Source organism: Crotalus tigris, unplaced genomic scaffold, assembly GCF_016545835.1.
Source record: "Crotalus tigris isolate CLP2741 ecotype Arizona unplaced genomic scaffold, ASM1654583v1 scf7180000019068.10715455, whole genome shotgun sequence".
NCBI lineage: Eukaryota > Metazoa > Chordata > Lepidosauria > Squamata > Viperidae > Crotalus > Crotalus tigris.
The window spans coordinates 8770820-8792230 of NW_024097358.1; the positions used below are offsets into that span (position 1 = coordinate 8770820).

General features: G+C 36.8%; 1 protein-coding gene and 1 long non-coding RNA gene across 6 annotated transcripts in view; one reads left to right on the plus strand and one right to left on the minus strand.

Moving 5' to 3' along the window:
• Window positions 1–4798, minus strand: part of LOC120315175 — a 61590-nt gene extending 56792 nt beyond the window's left edge. Inside the window, exon 1 of the long non-coding RNA XR_005558614.1 lies at window positions 4674–4798. This is a non-coding gene — a long non-coding RNA (uncharacterized LOC120315175). The remainder of the gene's footprint in view (window positions 1–4673) is intronic.
• STAC2 (SH3 and cysteine rich domain 2) overlaps window positions 1–10455 on the plus strand; it is a 68891-nt gene extending 58436 nt beyond the window's left edge. For 4 of the 5 annotated variants that reach the window (XM_039359107.1, XM_039359104.1, XM_039359105.1 and 1 more), the window contains 2 exons: window positions 1582–1719; window positions 4739–10455. In XM_039359107.1, coding sequence (XP_039215041.1) covers window positions 1582–1702 — 121 coding nt within the window. In that variant the 3' untranslated portion in view covers window positions 1703–1719; window positions 4739–10455. Of the gene's footprint in view, window positions 1–1581; window positions 1720–4738 lie in introns of those variants that run through there. The other variant, XR_005558613.1, reaches the window with a different exon arrangement.
• The last annotated feature ends 10956 nt before the right edge of the window (window positions 10456–21411 follow it).

Sequence of the window (21411 nt, forward strand, 5' to 3'; positions counted from 1 at the left end):
TAAAAATGGGAACTACATCAGCCCTTTTCTAGTCTTCTGGTAGTCCCAGTACCCCAGGACATTGTTCACTGGTTCTGTGATCACATCTCCCAATTCCTTCAGAACCTTGGGGTGTAATTTATCTGGTCCTAGTGATTTGAACTCGTCTCAAGTAGATAGGTATTTTCTTATCGTTCTCTTGCTTATTTTGACTTCTATTCCTAATCTGCATTTTGCAGTATTTTTTAATGTTGGTCTGTTTTTTTCTTTTGTGTAAAGACGGATGCAAAATCTCGGTTAAGCTGTTCTGCTTTCTTCTTGATGCTTGTCATCTCCTTGCCATTTTCTCCTATTAATGTACCAATTGTTTCCTTTACTTTTTTCTTGGTTTTTACATGAAAAAAAGTTTTTATTTTTAACATCTGTTGCAAGCCTTAGTTCATTTCAAACCTTCAAGCTTTCCTGATTTCATCTTTGCAGATTTGGGCTATTTGCTGATATTCTACCTTAGTTATGTGCCTCTCTTTTCATTTTTTATATTTTGTCTTTTTTGTCTTTCAGTTTATCAGAGAGTTCTTTGTGCAGCCATGTTGATTTCTGTTGAGATCTCTTATTTTTTTTCTTCATTGGAATTGACTGGGCTTTTCAAAGTTTCTCAAACTTCTTGGACTGCTTTCCCTCCCTGAGGATTCGCATCCATGAAATCCTTCTCAAGCTCTAAGTTATTGAAATCATATTTTTAACATTCCAAAATGAATCTTTGAGTAGTTCTTTGAATGACCAAGAACAAAACTAACGAACCACACTGGGCTCTAGTCAGATTACTTATTCCTTAACTTTACTCCTGTCATGACCATCTGCTTAGCAATCAAAAAATGCAGAATATTAGTCCTGAAAATTTTTGGGGCAATCTCTGATGTACAGCAACTTTTCCAACCAATCATTCTAAAGATTCCATATATATTGGGACCAAAATTCAGAAAGGCAACATTATTTGGATCTTCCGGGAGATGCAATGCCAGCAAATTAGGAAAGTTCACATTGGGGAGAACTGATTTTGAGAAAGGTGATGAAGCTCGAAAACATTATTTTACAGAATTATCTGCCCCAACAGTAAGGATGGTTCCCTGACCCTTATTGTGTAAAAGCAAGTGTAATGGCAGATGTTTTACTTGATTCAGTTATTTATTTCTGAATAAACTTCTACTGTGCCTTTAGAAAAACTCTCTCCAACCACAACATACAATAAAAATGTCAAAACAATAAATCCATTATAAAAACAAAAACTATATAGAATTTTTTTCTACTGAAAAATCCAGTAGAAACCTGATGAAATCAATACTTTTCTTTATTGCCTGTTGAAAAAAAACCAGCAAATATATGACTATGCATGTATTTACCATATAGCAGAACAATTCTCAAGGGCCAATTTTACTTGCTATGGCTCTTATTTAAAATCCAGAGAATTACAGGTCTCAGTTTATAATTTTTAATTTAAAAGGCCAAGTTTCTATGCCTGCTGATGAGCAAGATATAAAAATACAACAAATACTAATATAGACTTTTGTTCTATAGTGGTGACATTTTTGTTTTGCAATCTAGGGAAAGATGGGAGACCGCATTGGCTTTTTCCCAGCCAATTTTGTCCAGCGAGTTCGCCCAGGTGAAACTGTCTGGAGATGCTTCAGGACTTTCTGTGGCAACAAAGAACAGGGACAGCTGAGCCTTAAAGAAAACCAGGTAGGCATGTATGCCCCCAAATATAGACATGGTCAAGTAAGACCTCCAGCCTCTTTTTCACAAAGGCCATTTGTGAGCAGTCAGTTCAAGTTTGGAAAGCTATGGCCTGCTCTCTGCTGGCACTTACCTGAGCTTGAAGAAGTAGAAATAAAATGGAGTCATCAAAGGAGAACTAAAATGCAGCTTTATTCCGATTCATAACTTGTAGCTCTTGAGAGAAAAAGATTCCCTACCCCTGAAGTAAAAGGTAATTTAAGATAAAAGGTGAAGACTACTTTGAGTCAAACATGATTCCTAGGAAATTTAGGGACAAGTCCATGTGTTTTTGAATAGGAAAAAAAAAGCTTGTTTGTTTTGTTTTCAAATCTAACCTGTTTTCCTGATATTGCCTGTTGAATCCAAACATCAGGTTGATCCTAAAAAGAATTGTATTTTTCTCCAGTCTTTGTAAATGGTGGACATCATTTTGCTAGAATCATATTTATCCTTTGCTTCTTTATATTGTTTTAACCTTTTGCTTTTGTGTTATCTGTTGATAGTATCTAGTCGTCTCCTGTCAGACTCGTCTGGAATTTTTTATTTATTTTTTATTCTATTTATTAATCTTTTATTTTTCCAAGAATTAGAGGCTTGTACAGTGACTCACCCTTCACAACAGGCATCCAAAATATTTAAACTTTAGCATTCTTATTTATGCTTGCTCTGAACAGTCTTAATTTTACTTCATCAAGTATTGTTCTTTGTATGATCCAGGTTAAACTTTTCTGACAATCCAGCTTTCACAGCCATATGTCACAACCGGAAAACCATGGTCTTGATAACATGTACCTTTGTTGTCAGTGTAATTTAATATTTAAACTAGTTATCCCATAATTACATAAATAATGTGTCAGAACTACCAATTCTCAAAGGTACTTGTTTTCTATATTTAGGAGCAAATATCTGTGCTTTAGATTATGGTGATGAATTGGACGTGAAGGTTTTATACAATTTTGTACAGTATTATTGCACACAAGCTGAACTGCAGCAGAGGGCACCTTATTTGTGTTTTGCTGAAAAACTAAAATCTTGGAACTAGGTTAGGCACTCAAGACATTTTGTTGAGTCAGGACTTTTCATTGAATCATTATGAAATTTAGTAGCAATACTTCTTTGATACTTTCAGATGGACTATAATTCAGCAAAATGAAATTATCCAGAGATTGTGCAAAGATATGTTCTAGCTTTTGCTCTTCAACTGAGTCAGGACAAAAAGACTTAGATTCCCAGTGATCATGATAGCTTTATAACATATTAGGAAAAGAAGCAATGGAGAAGGATGACTAATACAGGGGTCCCCAACCCCTGGGCCATGGACTGGTACCGGTTGGCAGCCTATTAGGAACTGGGCCACACAAGCAAAGCTTCATCTGTGTGTGAAACCATCTCCTCCCAGTCCATGGAAGAACATTTTTCTTCCGAAACTGGTTCTTGGTGGAAGAAAGGTTGGGGACTGCTGGACTAATATATTCCCATACAGAATTTAATAATATTGGAGATGGCCTATATATAAAGTCCTTGTATATAAGGCACTTTGTCCTTAGCTCCAGTGATTTTAATAGAAAACCATAGGATTAACTTTGCAGCCAGTGCATTTTTCCATTTAGGCATTCCAAAGTTCTTCCCTCTTGAACATACAAAACATACTTAGCATCTCCTTGCAGTCATGTTGTTCTGCCAGCCTGATGCTTCAGCATCCACTCTCAGTGGGCAGGATTTCAGCCAATCTGAATTCTTTGGTCATTTTAATTAAGTCTCATACAAACAAAGTTATATCGAGACAGTAAGGAAGGACTTTCTGCTACAAATAATGGAAGAAAGGAGCTTAAGGCAGTTTGGTTTCCAAGCAGAGGAGCGCCAGTAGATGGTGGAGATGAGGAGAGGCAAGCCAAGGTGAGAAATATTGGAGCACAGGATCAATTCTAATATTAATAAACACAAAGACAGCTGCTTAGGGCAATTCATTTGGAGTTTCCATTGAAAATGCTTCTATTATTGTTGTTGTTGTTATTGTTGTTGTTGTTGTTGTTGTTGTTGTTATAGTCACCCAGAAATATATCTAGAAAATGTATCATTGAGAGGCGGATTCTCACTCAATAATGAATTTTCTTGGTATTAGAGTGTTCTTCTCTAATATGTGGAAGCCTACACAGAGGGCTGGAAAATCTATAATTAGGAATGTTAACAGCATAAATCTAAAGGAAAATTGGGTTCTAACTGCATATAAGAAGCACTGTGGTATCTCATAAAATTTAATTCATAATTAGGGGATCCAGTCTCTTCTCCTTATTACAGCAGTGGTACTGGTATACATCCAATACATTTCCCTCCTTTGTTTTGGAACCAGTCCCTTACTCTTATTTTATTTTTCCATACACACATTGCTATAGTGTGAGGTTTAAATATGTCATGTGTGGTATTTCTCTTTCTTGAACAGTCTCCCTATTATTATAGGCACTGTTCAGGAAAGAAAGGTTTTGGTTATGTTTATATATGTTGCATATACCACTCTTTAGCTGCCACTTGAAATTTTGGATAATTGGTCCTCTGGATGTTTTTACTATGAAAGTTGTAGCTTTTATAGTTTAAAAGTCCAATTTCTTGACCAGAACAAGAAGATTGTTGCTAAAAGAACCTTTTGTTTAAGGAAAACTGTCTTTATGATTTTAAAAATGCCCATGAGAAGTATGAGTTTTGGAATACGACTACTATCAAATGCTTTGTGACAGAACTCAAAAACTATGTGACAATAAATTAGAATCAAAAGTGATTGAATAATACTGAGCCACCACCCAAAAAGGATTTTTAAAAAATGCCTCCAACACACAAAACAAGACAGTAAGAAATACTTATTTACTATTCCAATCACATGTATTGTGGACATATGGACATATTAATAATACATGTACACTTACCAGCATTCTTTCTGAGTCTTTTGATAACATATGATTCTCCCCACCCCGTCTTCTGATTCTCCTAGATCTGTGTTGGTGTGGGAAAGACCAAAGAGAATGAAGGTTTCATAAAGGTGACAAGTGGCAAAAAACGTGGGCTGGTGCCTGCTGACACTCTGACAGAAATTTGAAGACAAAAGATGAAGAGCAAAATGAGAGAAGTATACACTAAAAAGAGGAAGCCTACAAGGCGAGTGATGCTGCCTTGTGTTCTCTAGGCCACCCCCATATTGGAGCACCTGGGTAATCACTGTTTCACGGAATCTTCCCACTGGATCTTGTGAGCAGCTTTTGTGAAAGGGATGAAAGAAGGCTTGAGGGGGAACTGGCAGGAGCATCGCTTGCTATGTATCTTTATCCATGTGCAGCTGGAAATTCACTCCTGTTTGACTTAGTTTCTCATCACATTCACTGCAGTCTCTGTAAAGGTCTTTGGTGAGAGCTCTCTGTGTTGTGAGTGTGAGCGAGATTTCCTGTTGTAATTCACACCCTGTCTTCTTGTCTTTGGACCTTGGCAATAGATGCCAGTTAATAATTAACCAGTCTTAACTTATTGGGAGGGATCTATCTTAGTGTAAGGCTCTTGACCCCCTCCCATTTTCAGAAATACCCCAACAATGCTGTGTTGCATGCAAGTTACCCATGGAAATGCAAAGCCCTGCTCTGACTAAGAAGACCACATGGTGTGTTGGTTTCTATGTTAGTTTTCTTTCTCTGTATTTGTGTGACTGTATCACCTTCTGCCAAAAAGATGGTGTGGCCAGGCAATTATATACAGCCTTTTGTTGGTCACATACTGAGGAATCTTACTTTGGAGCCTCTTCTGCTTAATTTTTAGGAGGCAAAGTGGTTGGCATTGTATTGTCCCCTTTCCTGGCTCCTGGGGAAATCGTACAACTATGTTTGCTCCTCAGTGTGTAGTGGCTGACCCACCATATAACTGATGGCAACATCGATCATTTCTCAGGGACCTTCCTTAACCAGACGCTTTTCTAAACTAAACAGAGAATATTACTGCTTTGCTCATAGGAGTTCAAAGGCCCTGGTTACTCCAAATTTCCTTGTTTCCCAGCATGCTTTCAGCTATGTAATTTGCAGATATATTTTTATAAAAAGGAAAGAAAGAAGGAAAATTTTTATGATTTGAAAAGCGGTATTTAATATGGTATTTTCATAGACATCCCTAGAATGATTAAACTGGCATTTTTCTGACTTGATCTGCTGGTTAAGAAGAGACGCCTTATTAAATCCTATGTTTCTAGGGCCCAGTTGGAATATATAACAGGCCATGTGTATTGGCCTGTGAAAGATAGCACACATGAAATACTTCTGTAAGTGAGATAGACCATTGATCACCATTCAGTATATATAACAGATCCAGTACATTATTAAATACATTTAAACATGATATACATGCATGGCTCATTTACATAGGTTAAGCATTTATTTTCTTATATTGCATAATCAAGCCAGGGAAACAGAGTTCTTTCCTAGGTATTTACACTGTGACTCTAGCCTATTAATGACATAGCAATAGGTATTCCTTTCTTTCCCCAAAACTCCAGAAATATATCTTTTTATTTTGTTCTTTAAATTGCCCAAACAGTATACAAAATACAGAGTTAAGTTCTTAATTCATCAGGTATTTTCAAAATAAGATTTAAAAACATCTTCCTCTTCAAAATTTATCCACGCTGCAAAGCAAGAAAAATTCAATTAGTACTTCTGTTTTAGTTGAGATCAGACAGTGGTGGGATTCAGCCAGTTCGCACCACTTTGGCAGAACCAGTAGCTAATTTTTTGTTGCCCAGGCCCAAAACAGACTTCTGGAAGCTGCATCCACACAGAGAACCGGTTGTTCACATATTTGAATCCCACCACTGAGACTAGAGTATTGTTCCAAGCATTTCCATATTATAAAGACATCACTATATTGGCCTGATTCACATCTATATCATGAAATTTCTCTAAGCAATGACTTGCAAATATGATGACCAGATTTCATAACCAAGAAGTTTATATCATTAGGAATGCTTTCAGCAAATGAGCTTATGCGTTCAGTTGCCAAAAATTAAGCATAATAAAATCAAATAATGTAAATGCATATGTGTCAGACTTTAGCTAGGAAAATTTATTGCTTGCAGAGCTAATATAAAAACAATAAGGATTAAAATGTATTTAAATGTCAGTGTCACCAAGTGGAAGCTGTACAGGAAAAAGAAGCACTTAATGCTTGTTGGACAATTTGTGCTAAAGTATGGCACAATATATCTTCCACCAAGTACACAGATTTATATTGTCTTTTCTGGGTCAAGATCATGAAAATAGATGGTATAATCAACAAGAGATTATAACAGTACCAATTTTCCAAAATAAATAATGCTTAGAGACCAACAACAGGAAAATCTATTTGAGAGATGGATTTTCCATTCTTATTTTGTTATGCATAGCTATGTTTGCACTATTTCCAAATTACTGTTGGATTGAAATTTTCCACTTTTTGTGCACTAATTTGGGGTTATCTAAAAACTAATCAAGCACTTGCTAAGTGCTTAACCACTGTCTCAGTAAACATGCAAATTTTCAACATGTACAGCAGCATTTTTGAAGAGTTTTGCTAGCTTGTCAGAATCAAAAAAAAATTAGATCCATAATCTCGATTATCATGTCAAAAGTGGTAGGAGGGAAGTACATAAGGCGTAATATGAGATCTTCCAACTGAAGGGTTTAGGTTCCCTAATGCATTAACTGGTATAGCAGATGTAATGTCCTCACTGGTGATCCTTTATTCTTCTTTAACGGTTTTATTCAGTATGTTGGAGTTAACTGGAACATACTGAAGCACATTATGTTTATTTCTTTTCTAGTTAAAAATAATATAATTACTTCTCAGTAAAGAACATCATTCTTGAAAACATCCCTAGTGGGGACTATAAAATTGATTAGAAAAATGGAATATGGGATAAGGAAGAACATGTGGCCAAATACTACTGGCCTTACTTGATTAGTACTCCTAATGAATAGGGTAATAGTGGTGATCTGATCAAGAGTTCTCCAGAATAAAAGGCAGCAAGAAGCAAGGTGAGATACAGAAGATGTGAAGGGAGGGAAATATAATTTTGAATATAATTATGAGAAAACATGTTTCTCTTGATAATGTCATACTGATTTTGGGAATTAAATCCAAAAGATGTGTTTACTTGCCCAGTGGATCTCCTGAGCTACTAGTGCTGGGTTTATTTGTTTGTTTTGGGCGGGGGGGGGGGTAGTTTGTTTTTTTTCTTTGTTGGCTAATTGTCACAGCAATAAGTGATTATACATCTAAAACAAACATAATACCATGTTAACATATTTTCCTTCTTAGGCAGGCTGTGTGGGAGACTGGTCACAAAAACATTCAACCTACATTTGAAATCTCCATTGTATAGAAAGCGTAGCACACTTGATTCCTTGCTGGAATCCCACTCATCTAAGCAATAATGTTCAATTCCTTTTTGGCTGCATGTAAACATATATGTTCATAAATGGCACCTTTGCATATGTTGAAGAATACATTGTGGTTCAAAGGGGAGAAAATGGAAGAAATGTTCTAAATTAAATACTATAATGCACCAAACACTGTGATTGATAGGTTTTTCTTCTCCTGATTTGGTCAAAGTAATATTGGTTTATTGCCTTTTGGCAAGATAGTAAAAGGTATGGTGAAGAATTCGTAAAGCCAGAACCTTATACTTGAAGGTCAGCACTTTGCCTAAGCTGTTCTTATCAAACGTTTCTCTGTGTCTTAACTGGGTACTTCATTCTTTAAATAACTGTTGTTTCACACTTGCTATCAATGCTATCATCACCAAGCAAATGAACTTTGCAGCTTATTCATATGGATATAATGTTTAAAATATTTGATATATTTTCACAGAACTGGTAGTGTTCTTGACCTTGAATATATCAACGATCCAAGCTATTTAATACATATCTTGGAAATTTACTATTGGCAAGCTGCTTGCAAATTCTAAAGTCCATAAATATGCTTATTTGTCCAATATAGCAAGACATCCTGATCTGAAGAACTTGGATGACATGCACAGTGCTTACGCAACTAATTGGGATAGTAATAGTAAATCTGTCTTTACACAGTGAAAGTTAATGTGTGTGGTGAGATAGTGCTCTGCTAATAATCTCTATCTAATGTATTGTGTAAGATAGAAAGATACAGATATAGAGAGCAGTTTTTTTAATGTTTTACAGTATGTGTAACAGGTTTACAGCTACTTCCCCAAAAGTTTATTCTTATATCCCTGAATGTGTGAACTCATGTGTTTTTGAATTTTAGGCTGTAAACCCTGCAGCTGGATTTTGCTTTGGCCTGTATTAAGGCATTTCATTGTCATCTGTACCATTTTGTTTAAGTTTCTTTGTGTGTTTAAGAAAGTCAGTACAAAATAATTCTGTATTGTCATGTGGTGATCCTTTCACTTTGGATCTTTGAAGGGCAAAGAAAAGTACACAATAAGGTTTCTTTGAAGAATATAATAGTTCTGAAATAAGGTGATGCTATGAAATAATTTTGTGACAAGGTGTGGCTCAGAGGTCTCTAGACTCCTTTTCCTGCAATATTGGTAAAATCTTCCTATGTGCTTCATACTCCTGTTGATGCTGACCAGTTGCAGGAGCAGATATTCTTGCTACCACAAATACTATATTCCTATGTTAACTTGCAGCATATAAGGAAAAATAACACTGAAATAGAAGAAGAATATAATGGAATACTACCGAAGGGCAAGATGACATCACGATAAAAATAAAGATATCTATTATATTGGTGGTGCAAACTCAATTGCAATTTTTTTTTCAAAATGATCTATTTTTTCAGACTCATTCTGCAGCTTGCTACATCTGTTTTTGTGGGGATGATATTAATAAAGCTATTAACAAGAGTGAAAAATGCAAATAAGTGTTTCCCCTTTTGGTATACAACTCGTAATATAAAGATTCCATGGATGAAAATCTTAAAGGGGAAAACAAGAAGCTTGGGAAACTCTGAAAAATATGATCATTAAAGCCCATTCCCGTCTTGGTATGGAATGGGACATTTAGGTACCGACACTTGGCTGTTCCCACTTCGCTCCCAGCCAACTGCCACTGTCAAACCACAGCAGGCTTTCCTCTTCCGTTGGCCCACGGCCAGTGATTGTCCACTGTCAATGGCTCCCTGATCCTCCACCTCCAGCCCTGTGTCCTAGCTGATTCCCGAAGGCACAGTTTGACCTGGGTGTTTTGCTGCCTCGGACAAATAGCCACCAGCCAATTGGGTGGCGGATGGCAATGATGGCACTGGGTGGGCAGTGCATAATTGGCGGTGGGCAGGACAATCGCAGGGGGTGTGGGGGCGGTGTGTTATGCAGTCGATGGCAAACTGGAGTGGAAGAGCAAGATTGGTAGCATGTGACTGCCAGCAGTGCACGGGTGAAGGGGAATCCTGAGGACTGTGGGATAAAGCACAAAATGCAAATTCTGAAGCAGGAAGACACTACTATAAAGCTGTCTGGAAATGCAAAACCACAAATCTATCTGCCAATCCCCCCCCCCAGATTAATTCTTTCTCTCAATCCTTTCCAATCCTTACATAAATAAAAAATGGCAGGCAAGGCTTTCCATTTTGTGGAGTGGGAGGCAACAGTGGTGAGGCAACAGTGGTTGTTCGGATGTCAATATGGGAAGCCTCCACTGCTCCACAAGTTTTTTTTAAAGCCACAATCCATTCTACAAAATGGGAAGCCCTTCCTGCTGCCCCACACACTGTCTTAGCTGAACTATCTGTTTGACATTTGGGTCGGAGCTACAATACAGAGGCTGCCAACCCCATTTATTTATTTATTTATTTATGATTTCTTTCTCCCATATTTGGGCAACAGGGTGTAACATACAGCATTATATATATACACACACACACACACTCACACACACACACATACATACATACATTGGAAAGGATTGAGAGAAAAAATTAATTTTGGGGAGTTTCGCAGACAGATTTGTGGTTTTGCACTTCCAGGCAGCTTTAGAGTAGTGTCTTCTTGCTTCGGAGTTTGCACTTTGCTTTATCCCACAGTCCCAGGATTCCCCTCTGTCTGTGGACTGCCTGTAATTATGCGCCACCACCAATTTTGTTCCCCACCACCGCCACTGTTGATCTTTCTCTCCTAGCCCAGCATGCCGCCGATCACATCACACACCATACCCACAGCCCCTGCGATCACCCCCCTGCCACCAATCATGCACTGCCTCTCCAGCACCATCACTGCCACCCACCACCAGATTGCCTTGCAGCTATTTGTCCACTGCAGCAAAATGCCTGAGTCAAACCAGGCCTTGGAGAATGGGCTGGGATGCAGGGCTGGGGGTGGATGGCTAGGGGGCCATTAGTGGTGGACAATCACTGGCAGTGCACCTGAGGAGGAGGAAAGCCTGCTGTAGTTCAGCAGCAATGATTGGCTGAGAACAAAGTGGGCATGGCCAAAGGTCAGCACCTAAACATCCTAGACCTTCTTGGTAAGCTTAAAAAAAAAGTGAGATAGACAGCATCACCACCAGATGGATTTGTAACTGGCTGACAAACTACACTCAACATGTACTCTTTAACAGTATTACATCTACATCAAGGGAAATAAGCAGTGGGGTACCACGTGGTTCTATCTTACGCCCAATACTTTTCAATATCTTCATCAATGATTTAGACAAGGGGATAGAAGGGGAACTCATCAAATTTGCAGATGACACTAAGCTGGCAGGAATAGCCAATACCCCAGATGATATGCTCAGGATCCAAATGGTTCTTGACAGACTTGAACATTGAAGCTCTATCCAACAAAATGAAATTTAATGTAGAGAAAAGTAAAGTTTTACTCTTATGAAGGAAAAACCAAATATACAAAAACAGATTAGGTGAAACCTGGCTCAAAAGCAGTAACTATGAGACAATTCCTGAAGTCCTAGTAGACAATCACTTAAATACGAGCCAGTAGTGTGCAACAGAAGCCAAAAAAAGCTAAAGAAATTTTTGGTTGCATATGTCAAGACTGCTAATATCGGATGTTTTTGCTTGTCATATATGAAGAGCAAGCATGTTTATTTAGCCTGCATATCACTTCTAGAATTAAAGTCAGACGATGTTAGAACAGCAGGTTGGAAAGTAAGATAGTTAACCACAACAATATTTCAGCACAGCTTTGCCAAGGTCAGCTGTAACCAGAGTGGTTACAGGGAGGGAGAGTTCACACTTCAAGCTAATTGGAGAACGTGATTGATGACTGTAAAATGAAGGAGTGAGTTATGCTTTGTTACTGGTGATTGGGGGTGGGAGGATTCAGTTTTTGGCTTCATTATGTACATGCCGAACCTTTGCAGAAATAAAAGGATTCTTTAAGATAAATAAAGCCTCAAAGTTCTTTGAAAACCTGCTTATTTCGGAACCATGACATCATAAACAGAGGGACAGAGTCAAGATCACGTGAAGTATTTAATTCATAAAAAAATCTCTAATTTTATAGGTATTGTTTGGAGTAGGAAAAGTAGTTTTGGTAAAATATTCATTTTCACTGTCGCTATTCTTCCCAAGATTGATAATTGTAAATTTTTCCATCTTTCCAAATCTGATTTTATTTGTTTTAATAGTTTAAAATAGTTATCTTCTTTTAATGTCACACACCTTGCTGTTAAATATATCCCCAGTTATTTAACTTTCTTAACTATCTGGAGTTTTTTTCTGACAGTTGATTTTGTTGTTTAGCTATAAGGTTTTTAACTATCACTTTAGTCTTATCTCTGTTTATTTTCAATCCTACTATTTCTCCAGATTCTTCAATCTTTGTCAATAATTTAGGGCTTGTCTCCAAGGGATCTTCTAATATAAATACCAAATCGTCCACAAATGCTTGTAATTTATATTTTTCATATTTTATCTCTATACCTTTAATTTCTGGATCCTAATATTTCTATCCAACACTTCCAGAGTTAAAATAAATAATAATTAGAGATAGTGGATACCCTTTTAATATTAAAATTCTCTGTAAAATCTCCATTTACAATTACTTTAGTTATTTGTCTATGGTAAATTGTTTTAATTATATTTATAAAGTTTTCTCCAAAGTCCATATAGTTTGATTGTTGTACCATAAATTGCCAGTGGACATTATCAAAAGCTTTCTGCACATCTAAAAAAAATGATGCCATTTGTTTCCCTGGATGCATTTTGTAATATTCCAAGGTATCTAAGATCATTCTTAGGTTGTTCTCTTTTAATTTAATTGGGCCATTTCTTCAGCTTCTATTAAATTTAATTTGTGTTTTATTATCTCCAATTGTTTTTTAAAGGTCTTCTTTGTGGGACTCTTTGTAGTTCTAATTCTAATTTCATCAATTCTTCCTTTAGCTTAATTTGTTCTTGGTTTTTTTCCTTGTTCTTTTTCACCATGTAAGTTATGGCTAATCCTCCAACATATGCTTTGGCTATATCCCAAACATTTTGGAGTCATGTATCTTCTTTCTTATTTTCTTTAAAGAAAAATTCCATTTCCTTTGCTACTATTTGTATAAATTCTTTCTCTTTCAAGAAGATTCAGTGTATTTTAAAACATGGGAAAATTTTTATCAATGGTTAGCATCACGTTAGAGCGAGAAAGGATTGCGAAATTTAACAGGATGAATGATATTTACTGACTAAGCTTTACTTTTATGATTATTGTTACTATCAGTAATTATAGCTGTTTAGTATTATATTAACTACTGTTATTTAATATTTGTTCCCGGACGATAGTCTGCTTGCTAAAGTGTTGAATTCTTTGTGGGGACCAACCCCACTATTGTATCTACCCTTACCCTTATCCCAACCCTATTCCCCAACCCCACCCATTACCTATACCAATCCTACCCCTTCCCCACCCTTATAAAACCTAATAAAATATTTTTTAAAAAATCTTTTTCTTTCAGTAGAGATTGATTCAATGTCCATCTTAATTTTTTCTTTGTTCCTCTCCATGTCATCTTTATCGGATTGTGATCCACCTATACATTAGTTTCTATCTCAATCTCTTGTATGTTAATTCTGAGTTCAGCAGATATCTATATCATATCGATTCATATGCCTATTTTAGTAAAATATATATTGAGATTTCTTTGGGTTTTTCTTTCCCCATATATCCTGTATACAGATTTCTTCTGCCATTAAAAAAAAAATCTTAGGTAAAATGTTCCTACCTTTTTTCCCTATTTTACTACTTTTTTATTACATTTTATTAGATTTTATAAGGTTAAGGAAGGGATAGGGTCAGTATGGGTATTGGGTAGGGTTGAGGAATAGGGTTAGGATAGTGGACTATCATCTGGGTACAAATATTAAATAACAGTAATTAATATAATATTAAACAATTATAATCACTAAAAATAGCAATAATCATGAGAGTGATAGTTAATCAGTAAATATCATTCAGCCTATTAAATTTCACATTCCTTTCTCACTAGATTGTATTGTTAACCATTGATAAAAAATTTCCCATGTTTTAAAATAAACTGAGTCTTCTTTCTTAAGGTGACCAACTTTTTTACAATGAAAAAGAGGACACAAATAAATTGAAGAAAAAAATATCATAAAAGCTGGCCTGGCACATGGAAGATCAACCGCTTGCCACGCCCCTACCCACAACCACCCTGCCAGCACCGCTGCCTCGCCATGTAGAGTGGGCTCCGTGGCTCCCAAAGCACCAGCCGCGCCAGCTCCAGGGGGCAGCCCGCTGTCGACATACCCTGCCTGCAGCCGCCCTGCCAGCACCACTGCCCACCCTGCGCAGCCCCATGTAGAGAGGGCCCCACAGCTCCCACAGCACGGGGGGCAGCCGGCCACTGCCGCCCCTCACACCCCCGCCTGCAGCACTCCTGCCGCCCCTGCCTCTTGTGCCCGTAGCCATTATTGCCTTAGCAGAGCTGAAGATCAAGATAAACTTACCGCTCCAGTCTCCTCCAGGTATCTTCAGAACTAACTAGGAGATGGTGTAGTTGGGTAGCAGGGAGGGGTGCAAAGTTCCTGCCAATTTGCCTTCGCTGCAGACAACTTGCATGTGCAAAGTTTGCCGGCCGGGTGTTTTGGCGCGCTCAGCAGCAATTCCTATTGGCTTTCGAAAACCAATAGGGGGAGTAGCACAGCTCATGCAAAAGTTGAAAAAAAACCATTAAAAAAAGGTGCCGGAACTCCGTTCTGAGCGTTCTATGAGAAAAAAAAGCCCTGCAGATTAGTCTTCAAATATCAAAAAGGAGGACATGTAGGAGGACACTTTTTGAGGGAGGACAGAACTTACTAAAGGAGGACTGTCCTCCCTAAAGGAGGACGGTTGGTCACCTTATCTTTCTCTTTAACCTCTAACGTTAGTCTATCCATTTCTGCATATTCTAAAATTTTCGTAATTATAATCTGGTCAGATGGTCAACTTCATTTTTCCAAAATTGGGCAAATGCTATTCTCGTAGCTGTCAGTACATATAATATTAAATATTCATTCACTTTTCCATAATTAAGTCCAAATATTCCTAGCAAGAACAATTCTGGTTTAAATTCTATCTGTATTTTGGTCATCTTTTCCAGCCATATATAATCTTAAACCAAAATTTCTTTGCATAAGGGCATACCCACCAGACATGTTTGGTTTAATGTCGTTTCCACCATTAGTATTTTTCCTTCTTCATCTGCATAAATTTGTTTTGGGTTCATTATTTCTTTAATGTATAAAGCTATTCCTCTTTTCTTTTGTTGTGCTGATGAAAAGCCTACCAATTTTCATTCTAGAAATTTATAATGTGTCTTTTGATATGTGTTTCTTGCAGACAAACTATATCCATTTTTAGTTTTTGTAGTTGTGTAAAGATTTTTTTCCTTTTTAAGGGGGAGTTCAAGTATTAGTATGCTTTATAAAACCTTAGTAAGACCATATCTGGAATACTACATTCAACTTTGGTCACCACATTATAAAAAAGATGTTAATAGTTTGAAAGATTGCAGAGAAGAGCAACAAAGATGATTAGGGGACTGGAGGCTAAAACATGAAGAATGGTTATAGGAATTGGGTATGGCTAGTCTGGAGAAAAGGAGGATAGTAGTGTTCCAATATTTGAGGGACTGCCACAAAGAAGAAGGAGGTCATCTTATTTTTCAAAGCATCAGAAAGCAAGACAAGAAATGATGGAAACTAATCAAGGAGAGAAGCAACCTACAGCTTAATGTAACCTACAGCTAAGGAGAAATGTCTTAACAGTGAGAACAATTAACTAGTGGAATGGCTTCAGACATAGAACTAAAACGGCAATTTTATCAGGGATATCTAGAATAGAATCTTATAGAGTACAGGGATTAAACCATTATATTATTACATTTTATGTTCTTAAATCTTACAATAAATGCACCTTTTGTGGGGGAGATATACTAGCCACTTCATCTTTTCCCTTTTTCAGTCACCTGAATCTGATTCATTCTTTCCACATAAAGGCAAATTCTACACTTAAATGAGTTTATAAATTTGTTCTGACTGTGAAAGTCCCCTTCTGGTCTATCCATATAATCCTCTCTTGTATTCTGCACTGAATAATTTGCAATAAACACCAACTTTATTTCTCATATATCTTACAATTTTTCTCTAAATCTAATCGCTAAAAGGATGGTGGTTCAAAGATATGGCTACTGGAAAAAGTAAAGCTGATCTTCTCTCCAGCAGTCACCAATCTTGACTCTCCCCACCCCTAAAAAAAAGAGGAAAGAATTCCACAAAATTAGGCTTAATAAGAGGAAGCTTCAGTTGAATGCATGGAAACTTTTTACTTAAGACTAGTTACCACAGGAGGGAGATTTTGATGGGACAGGAAAAGACAAGAGATAAAAAGAATATATTGAAAAAAAGAGAGAAAATGGATGGAAGATAGAAAAGGGTGCTTACTACTAGCTTTAACTTCACCTATTTGGGCACTAAACCCTGCTGGTAGTTAATGATCCCTGATACCTTAAGCATGCAAATATAAAATTCTAAACTTGATATTAAAAGGTTCTTCTCCCTTATCCTAGAGTGTTAAATCTTGTCATTGTTACGTACGTTCTAAATTCCATATAGGATCCAGGATTTTTAGCATCCTAGCTTGTAATTCCACCCTGTTATATTTTCTTTTTTGTTCTGAAACAACACTAATTGTTCCCAGACTTCCTCCATCCTAATTATCTTGGTTCATCACGTCCTAGCCTGTATTCATTCTTTTCTCTAGTGTCTGCCTTTGTCCCAACCAAACTCTACTGGTAGATAATATATTGTAAGGACACATTGTCTAATGACATGATTGGATGTCTTTCCTTTCAAGACTTCAAAGTCTCTATATATGATGTAGCTGCCTCTGACATAAACCAGAAAAGAATTTTAAAAGGTTTGGCTCCAGGACAATATTTTTGGATGACCTTGAACTGCTCCTCATTTATGGGAGTATTCTGTTTTATTGCTACTGCTGATCTTTCCATGTGAGAAATGCTGTATAGTCTTGATCACCTTTATCTTCATAATTCTGTAAGGGAGATTACAACTATTTTTATATTACCACGCAAGAATAATTACTTAGTTTATTTATTTTTCTTTATCTCCTTTCCATTTCAAAAATGTCCCCAGCAGCTTTTGACAATAAAAATTACAGTTAAAATAACCATTTTTCAAGCAGTAAAATAACAATTAAGTACTATTATTAGTATAAAAATCATAAATAAATAAGTTAATGAAACTGAATTTAAAAGGTCTACTCAAGTTTCAATTAAAACTTGACCTCTGGAGACTGTTTTCTAAAACTGTAGAATGAGGAGTCTGCCTCAAGTTCAATGGAAGTTTATTCCAAAAAACTGGTGCTACTGTGGAAAAAGCCCACCACCAAACTTCTTGCACAATGGGATAACCCACAATCCTCTCTATATGAACATGTTCCAGATACTATAAAGGAAGGGTATACCTTTATAGTATCGAGAACATATTCATATGACATGGCTACAGCCAATCATGATTTAGCCAGAACAACTGTTATCTTTGGCTTTTATCTTTGTTTTTAGACTTCTTTATTTTATTCTTACCAAAAAAAAAATTATGAGTGGGTGATTTGAAGGTATATTTATGTATATAAATATTTGTGGCAGCTGCATTCATGGAAACATGTCCAAGGTTTTACACCAGTGGTTCTCAACCTGTGGGTCGGGACCCCGTTTGGGGTCGAATGACCATTTCACAGGGGTCGCCAAACCACACTGCCCGCCATTTTTTTCCCTTTTCCCTAGCTGTCCTATTCCCTCTTATTGGTGGCCACACCCACTTGGGGGTCACCACAACATGGGGAACTGTATTATGGGGTCACGGCATTAGAAAGGTTGAGAACCACTGTTTTACACTGACAATGAAAATCATTTTAAATAGAATCACATAGGTTAAAATAATCAACTAAGACCCATGCAGATGGAAAAATAGCATAATTTCATAACTTAACATCAAAACTTCAAACAACAATGAACTGTAAAATTGTTCATTAAAATCTTGGAACCTAAATGGTAAGAGGAAAAGAGCCAGTTTGGTCCAGTGGTTAAGGCACCAGGCTAGGAAGTAGGAGACTGTGAGTTCAACTCCTGTCTTAGCCATGGAAGCCTGCTAAGGGACTTTGGCCCAGTCAATTTCTCTCAGCCCAACTCACCTCACAGCATTGTTGTTGTGAGGAAAATAAGAAGTGTTGGATATGTTCGCCACCTTAAGTAATTTATAAAAATAATAAAGGCAGGATACAAATAAATAAATAAATAGTAAGTATTTCTGGAGAGAGGGTTATATAATGGGATACTGAGATATTATGGCAAGAATCTTTTGGTAGTGGCATCTGCTAATGGGTACAAAAATATCAAAATGACTGATCCATATATACTGGAGGGAATGGTGAGGTCATTTCTTTGGTCAATCTTCACGGGGGGGGGGATCTTATATTATTAAAGGGTCTGTAGTAGGCAGGATACACAGATCCCAGATAGTTTTTAATTCCAGGGCTTACTCCTGAGACTTAAACATTGCCATCATCTTATCAAAAATATAGATGTCCAAATTAATGCCCAAAGTAGAAATGTATCAAGGATCTAGAAAGCAGCATAATTCTATTATTTACCACTCTTCTAAATACTTCAAATTGGACTTCAAGAGGGGATCAACTGTGTGCTGAGGAGGATAGGATGGATCATCTTCGTCATGAGTATACCGAATGTCCAGAAATACAAGTGGGGAAGAACAAGATATCCAGGGATCTTTGGAAGGTCTTTTGGTCCAAGACTTAGTCCAATGAATAGCATTTTATATTGTTAAAAATATCTCTCAATGTCCATTTTCAGTATCCATAGTATGATGTTTTTAATGGGATGGAGAAGAGATTAAAATTCAAGTATAGTTCAAACCTTAAATAGGATGAAAAAATGGAAAATTCTAGCTCCATCCTGCATGTGATTCAACCTTAATAACTTTATGCATCTACTAAAATCTGATTTCTACCCTAATAATAAAGAGCTTGTTTGTGTGACAAGGATGACCAAGTATTCCTTCCCCTGGCCAACTTTCTCCACAAGCATGGCTTCAGAGATAGGATGCCTAGGGACACTCCATTTTCACAGAGTTGCTTTAGAATGTTGTCTAACAGAGGAAGGGAGAAGGAATGGCCAATTCTCCAGTAATCAAAGATGGAAGCTAGTTGACTAGAGGCATTTAGAGTTAAAATTAACCTTTTAGTTTACTTGGTAATTCAAGTGGCTGAATTTCAGTATTCACATGACATATTGATTCCCACCTAAGACAGTGAAACAAGTTGTGTAAACAAAGCCAAAGAATGAGTCTGAGCCATCAAAAATTTCCCTATATCGATTAAATGGTTTAGTAGAAGCAACTAACTATATTCATGTTCTGCTTTACCAAGTACAATAATAGCCCCCATTAAAGTTTTACACTATAGTTCTGGTAATCCCTTCCCACAGGCTCCGATGTTCAAACCAGACTGAATAGGTCTAAATCTTATACTAAATTCTATACCATTCTGGTCTTTGAAAAACCACATTCTTTTGTGGTATGCAATCTTCTTTATACAGCCATACATTTAACCAGACATTTTAAAGCTAATCATAAATGCTCTGAAACAAATCAAGGTGACAGTATTGTCTTTGCCATTTGTTATGCAAATTATTCTGATTCATGTCAGCCCCTCACTGCCTCCTTGGGGGGATAAGGGAGACCTTGTGGAAAATAAGTATTCACATCAAATTGTCAGTGGCAAGTCAGTTTTTGATTCCACAGGAATGAGATTTAAGAAGAGGAGAAGAGGAATGGGGAGAAAAGCAGTTTTACTGCTGGCATTTTATTCCTCCCATTTGGCCTTATTTAAATACGACAGAAAACAAGAAATGGAATACGTGGAGACTTACCTGTTGCTGGGAAGAAACAGAAGGAATACTTCAGTACGATAAATTACCCAATTTTTTGCTGCAGTTTGTCCTGCTCCAGATAGCAGATCAGAGAATTACGTGTCAGCAGTCCAATTTGTGCTAAGATCATTTTCCATGGAGCCTTATGCCAGAAAGCCTTGGACAACTCTGCTAATTATTCCAAAAGAGAGAAATGTAGTAAAAATAATCATGTAGAATCAAATTAAGATTTGATGTTTGTTCAGATCCTTGAAATATATGTATATTACAAGGAATCGTAGCTCAACATATCTATTAGTCATGAAATAAGCAAGGCAAGTGAAGATCTATTTGGGGAACTCTGTAAGTGTGCTGATTATTTTTGCCCAGATCTTTCACCCTCTGCAGTTCTGCTGGGCAATAATCCTCAGATACAAATTCAAATATCTTTTTGTCTAGAGATTAATGGAGTTGTAGATTAACCTTTCTGATAGGTATCCTTCAGGACTCTCATAAATCCTTTCTGGAATGGATCCTACCTATGTGTCCATCTGTTCAATATAAATGAAATATATAAATATAAACTAGTTGGATTAGCAGTTGAGAATTCAAATATAAAAAAGTAGCCAGGATAGCCAAATTATAATATACTTTTCATTTCTTACCTTCTCCCTGAAGGTCAATCTTTGAATAATGTGAAATATTTAAGTTGCTTAAGGCTACCTGAAATTGGAGAAGAGTTCTGTGTTAACTGGATCCAGTATGTCTAATGCTGTAGTTTTAACATCTTAATTATGGGTTTCTACTACCCTCTGCTGTTTTCAAGAAGAACAACAATGACAAAAAATACCTTATAGAACTGCAGTCAATTTATGTTGAAAAAGAAACGAAGATGAGCACTGTACTCTAGAGTTGGGCACAACCGGACAGGGAAATCTTTGCTTTTTTATTTGTTTTCTCCCTTTAGATATATATTTCCAGTGTAAATTGCTTTGCACTAACTAAGTCATATTTTTAAATAAGCAATACAGAATGACACTATATATTAATAATCTTTTTTCTATGGTATGCTTATTTTCTTCCTTTTGTTTCAGTTGCTTGAATATGCTAGTTAATATAGTTCAGACAAGGGGTCCCAAGCCCAGGGGCACAGCCCGCTACCATGCCCCAGCCTGTTCAGAACCAGTTCACACAAGTGGTGGTCAAGCAAGCAGTAGCATGCAGC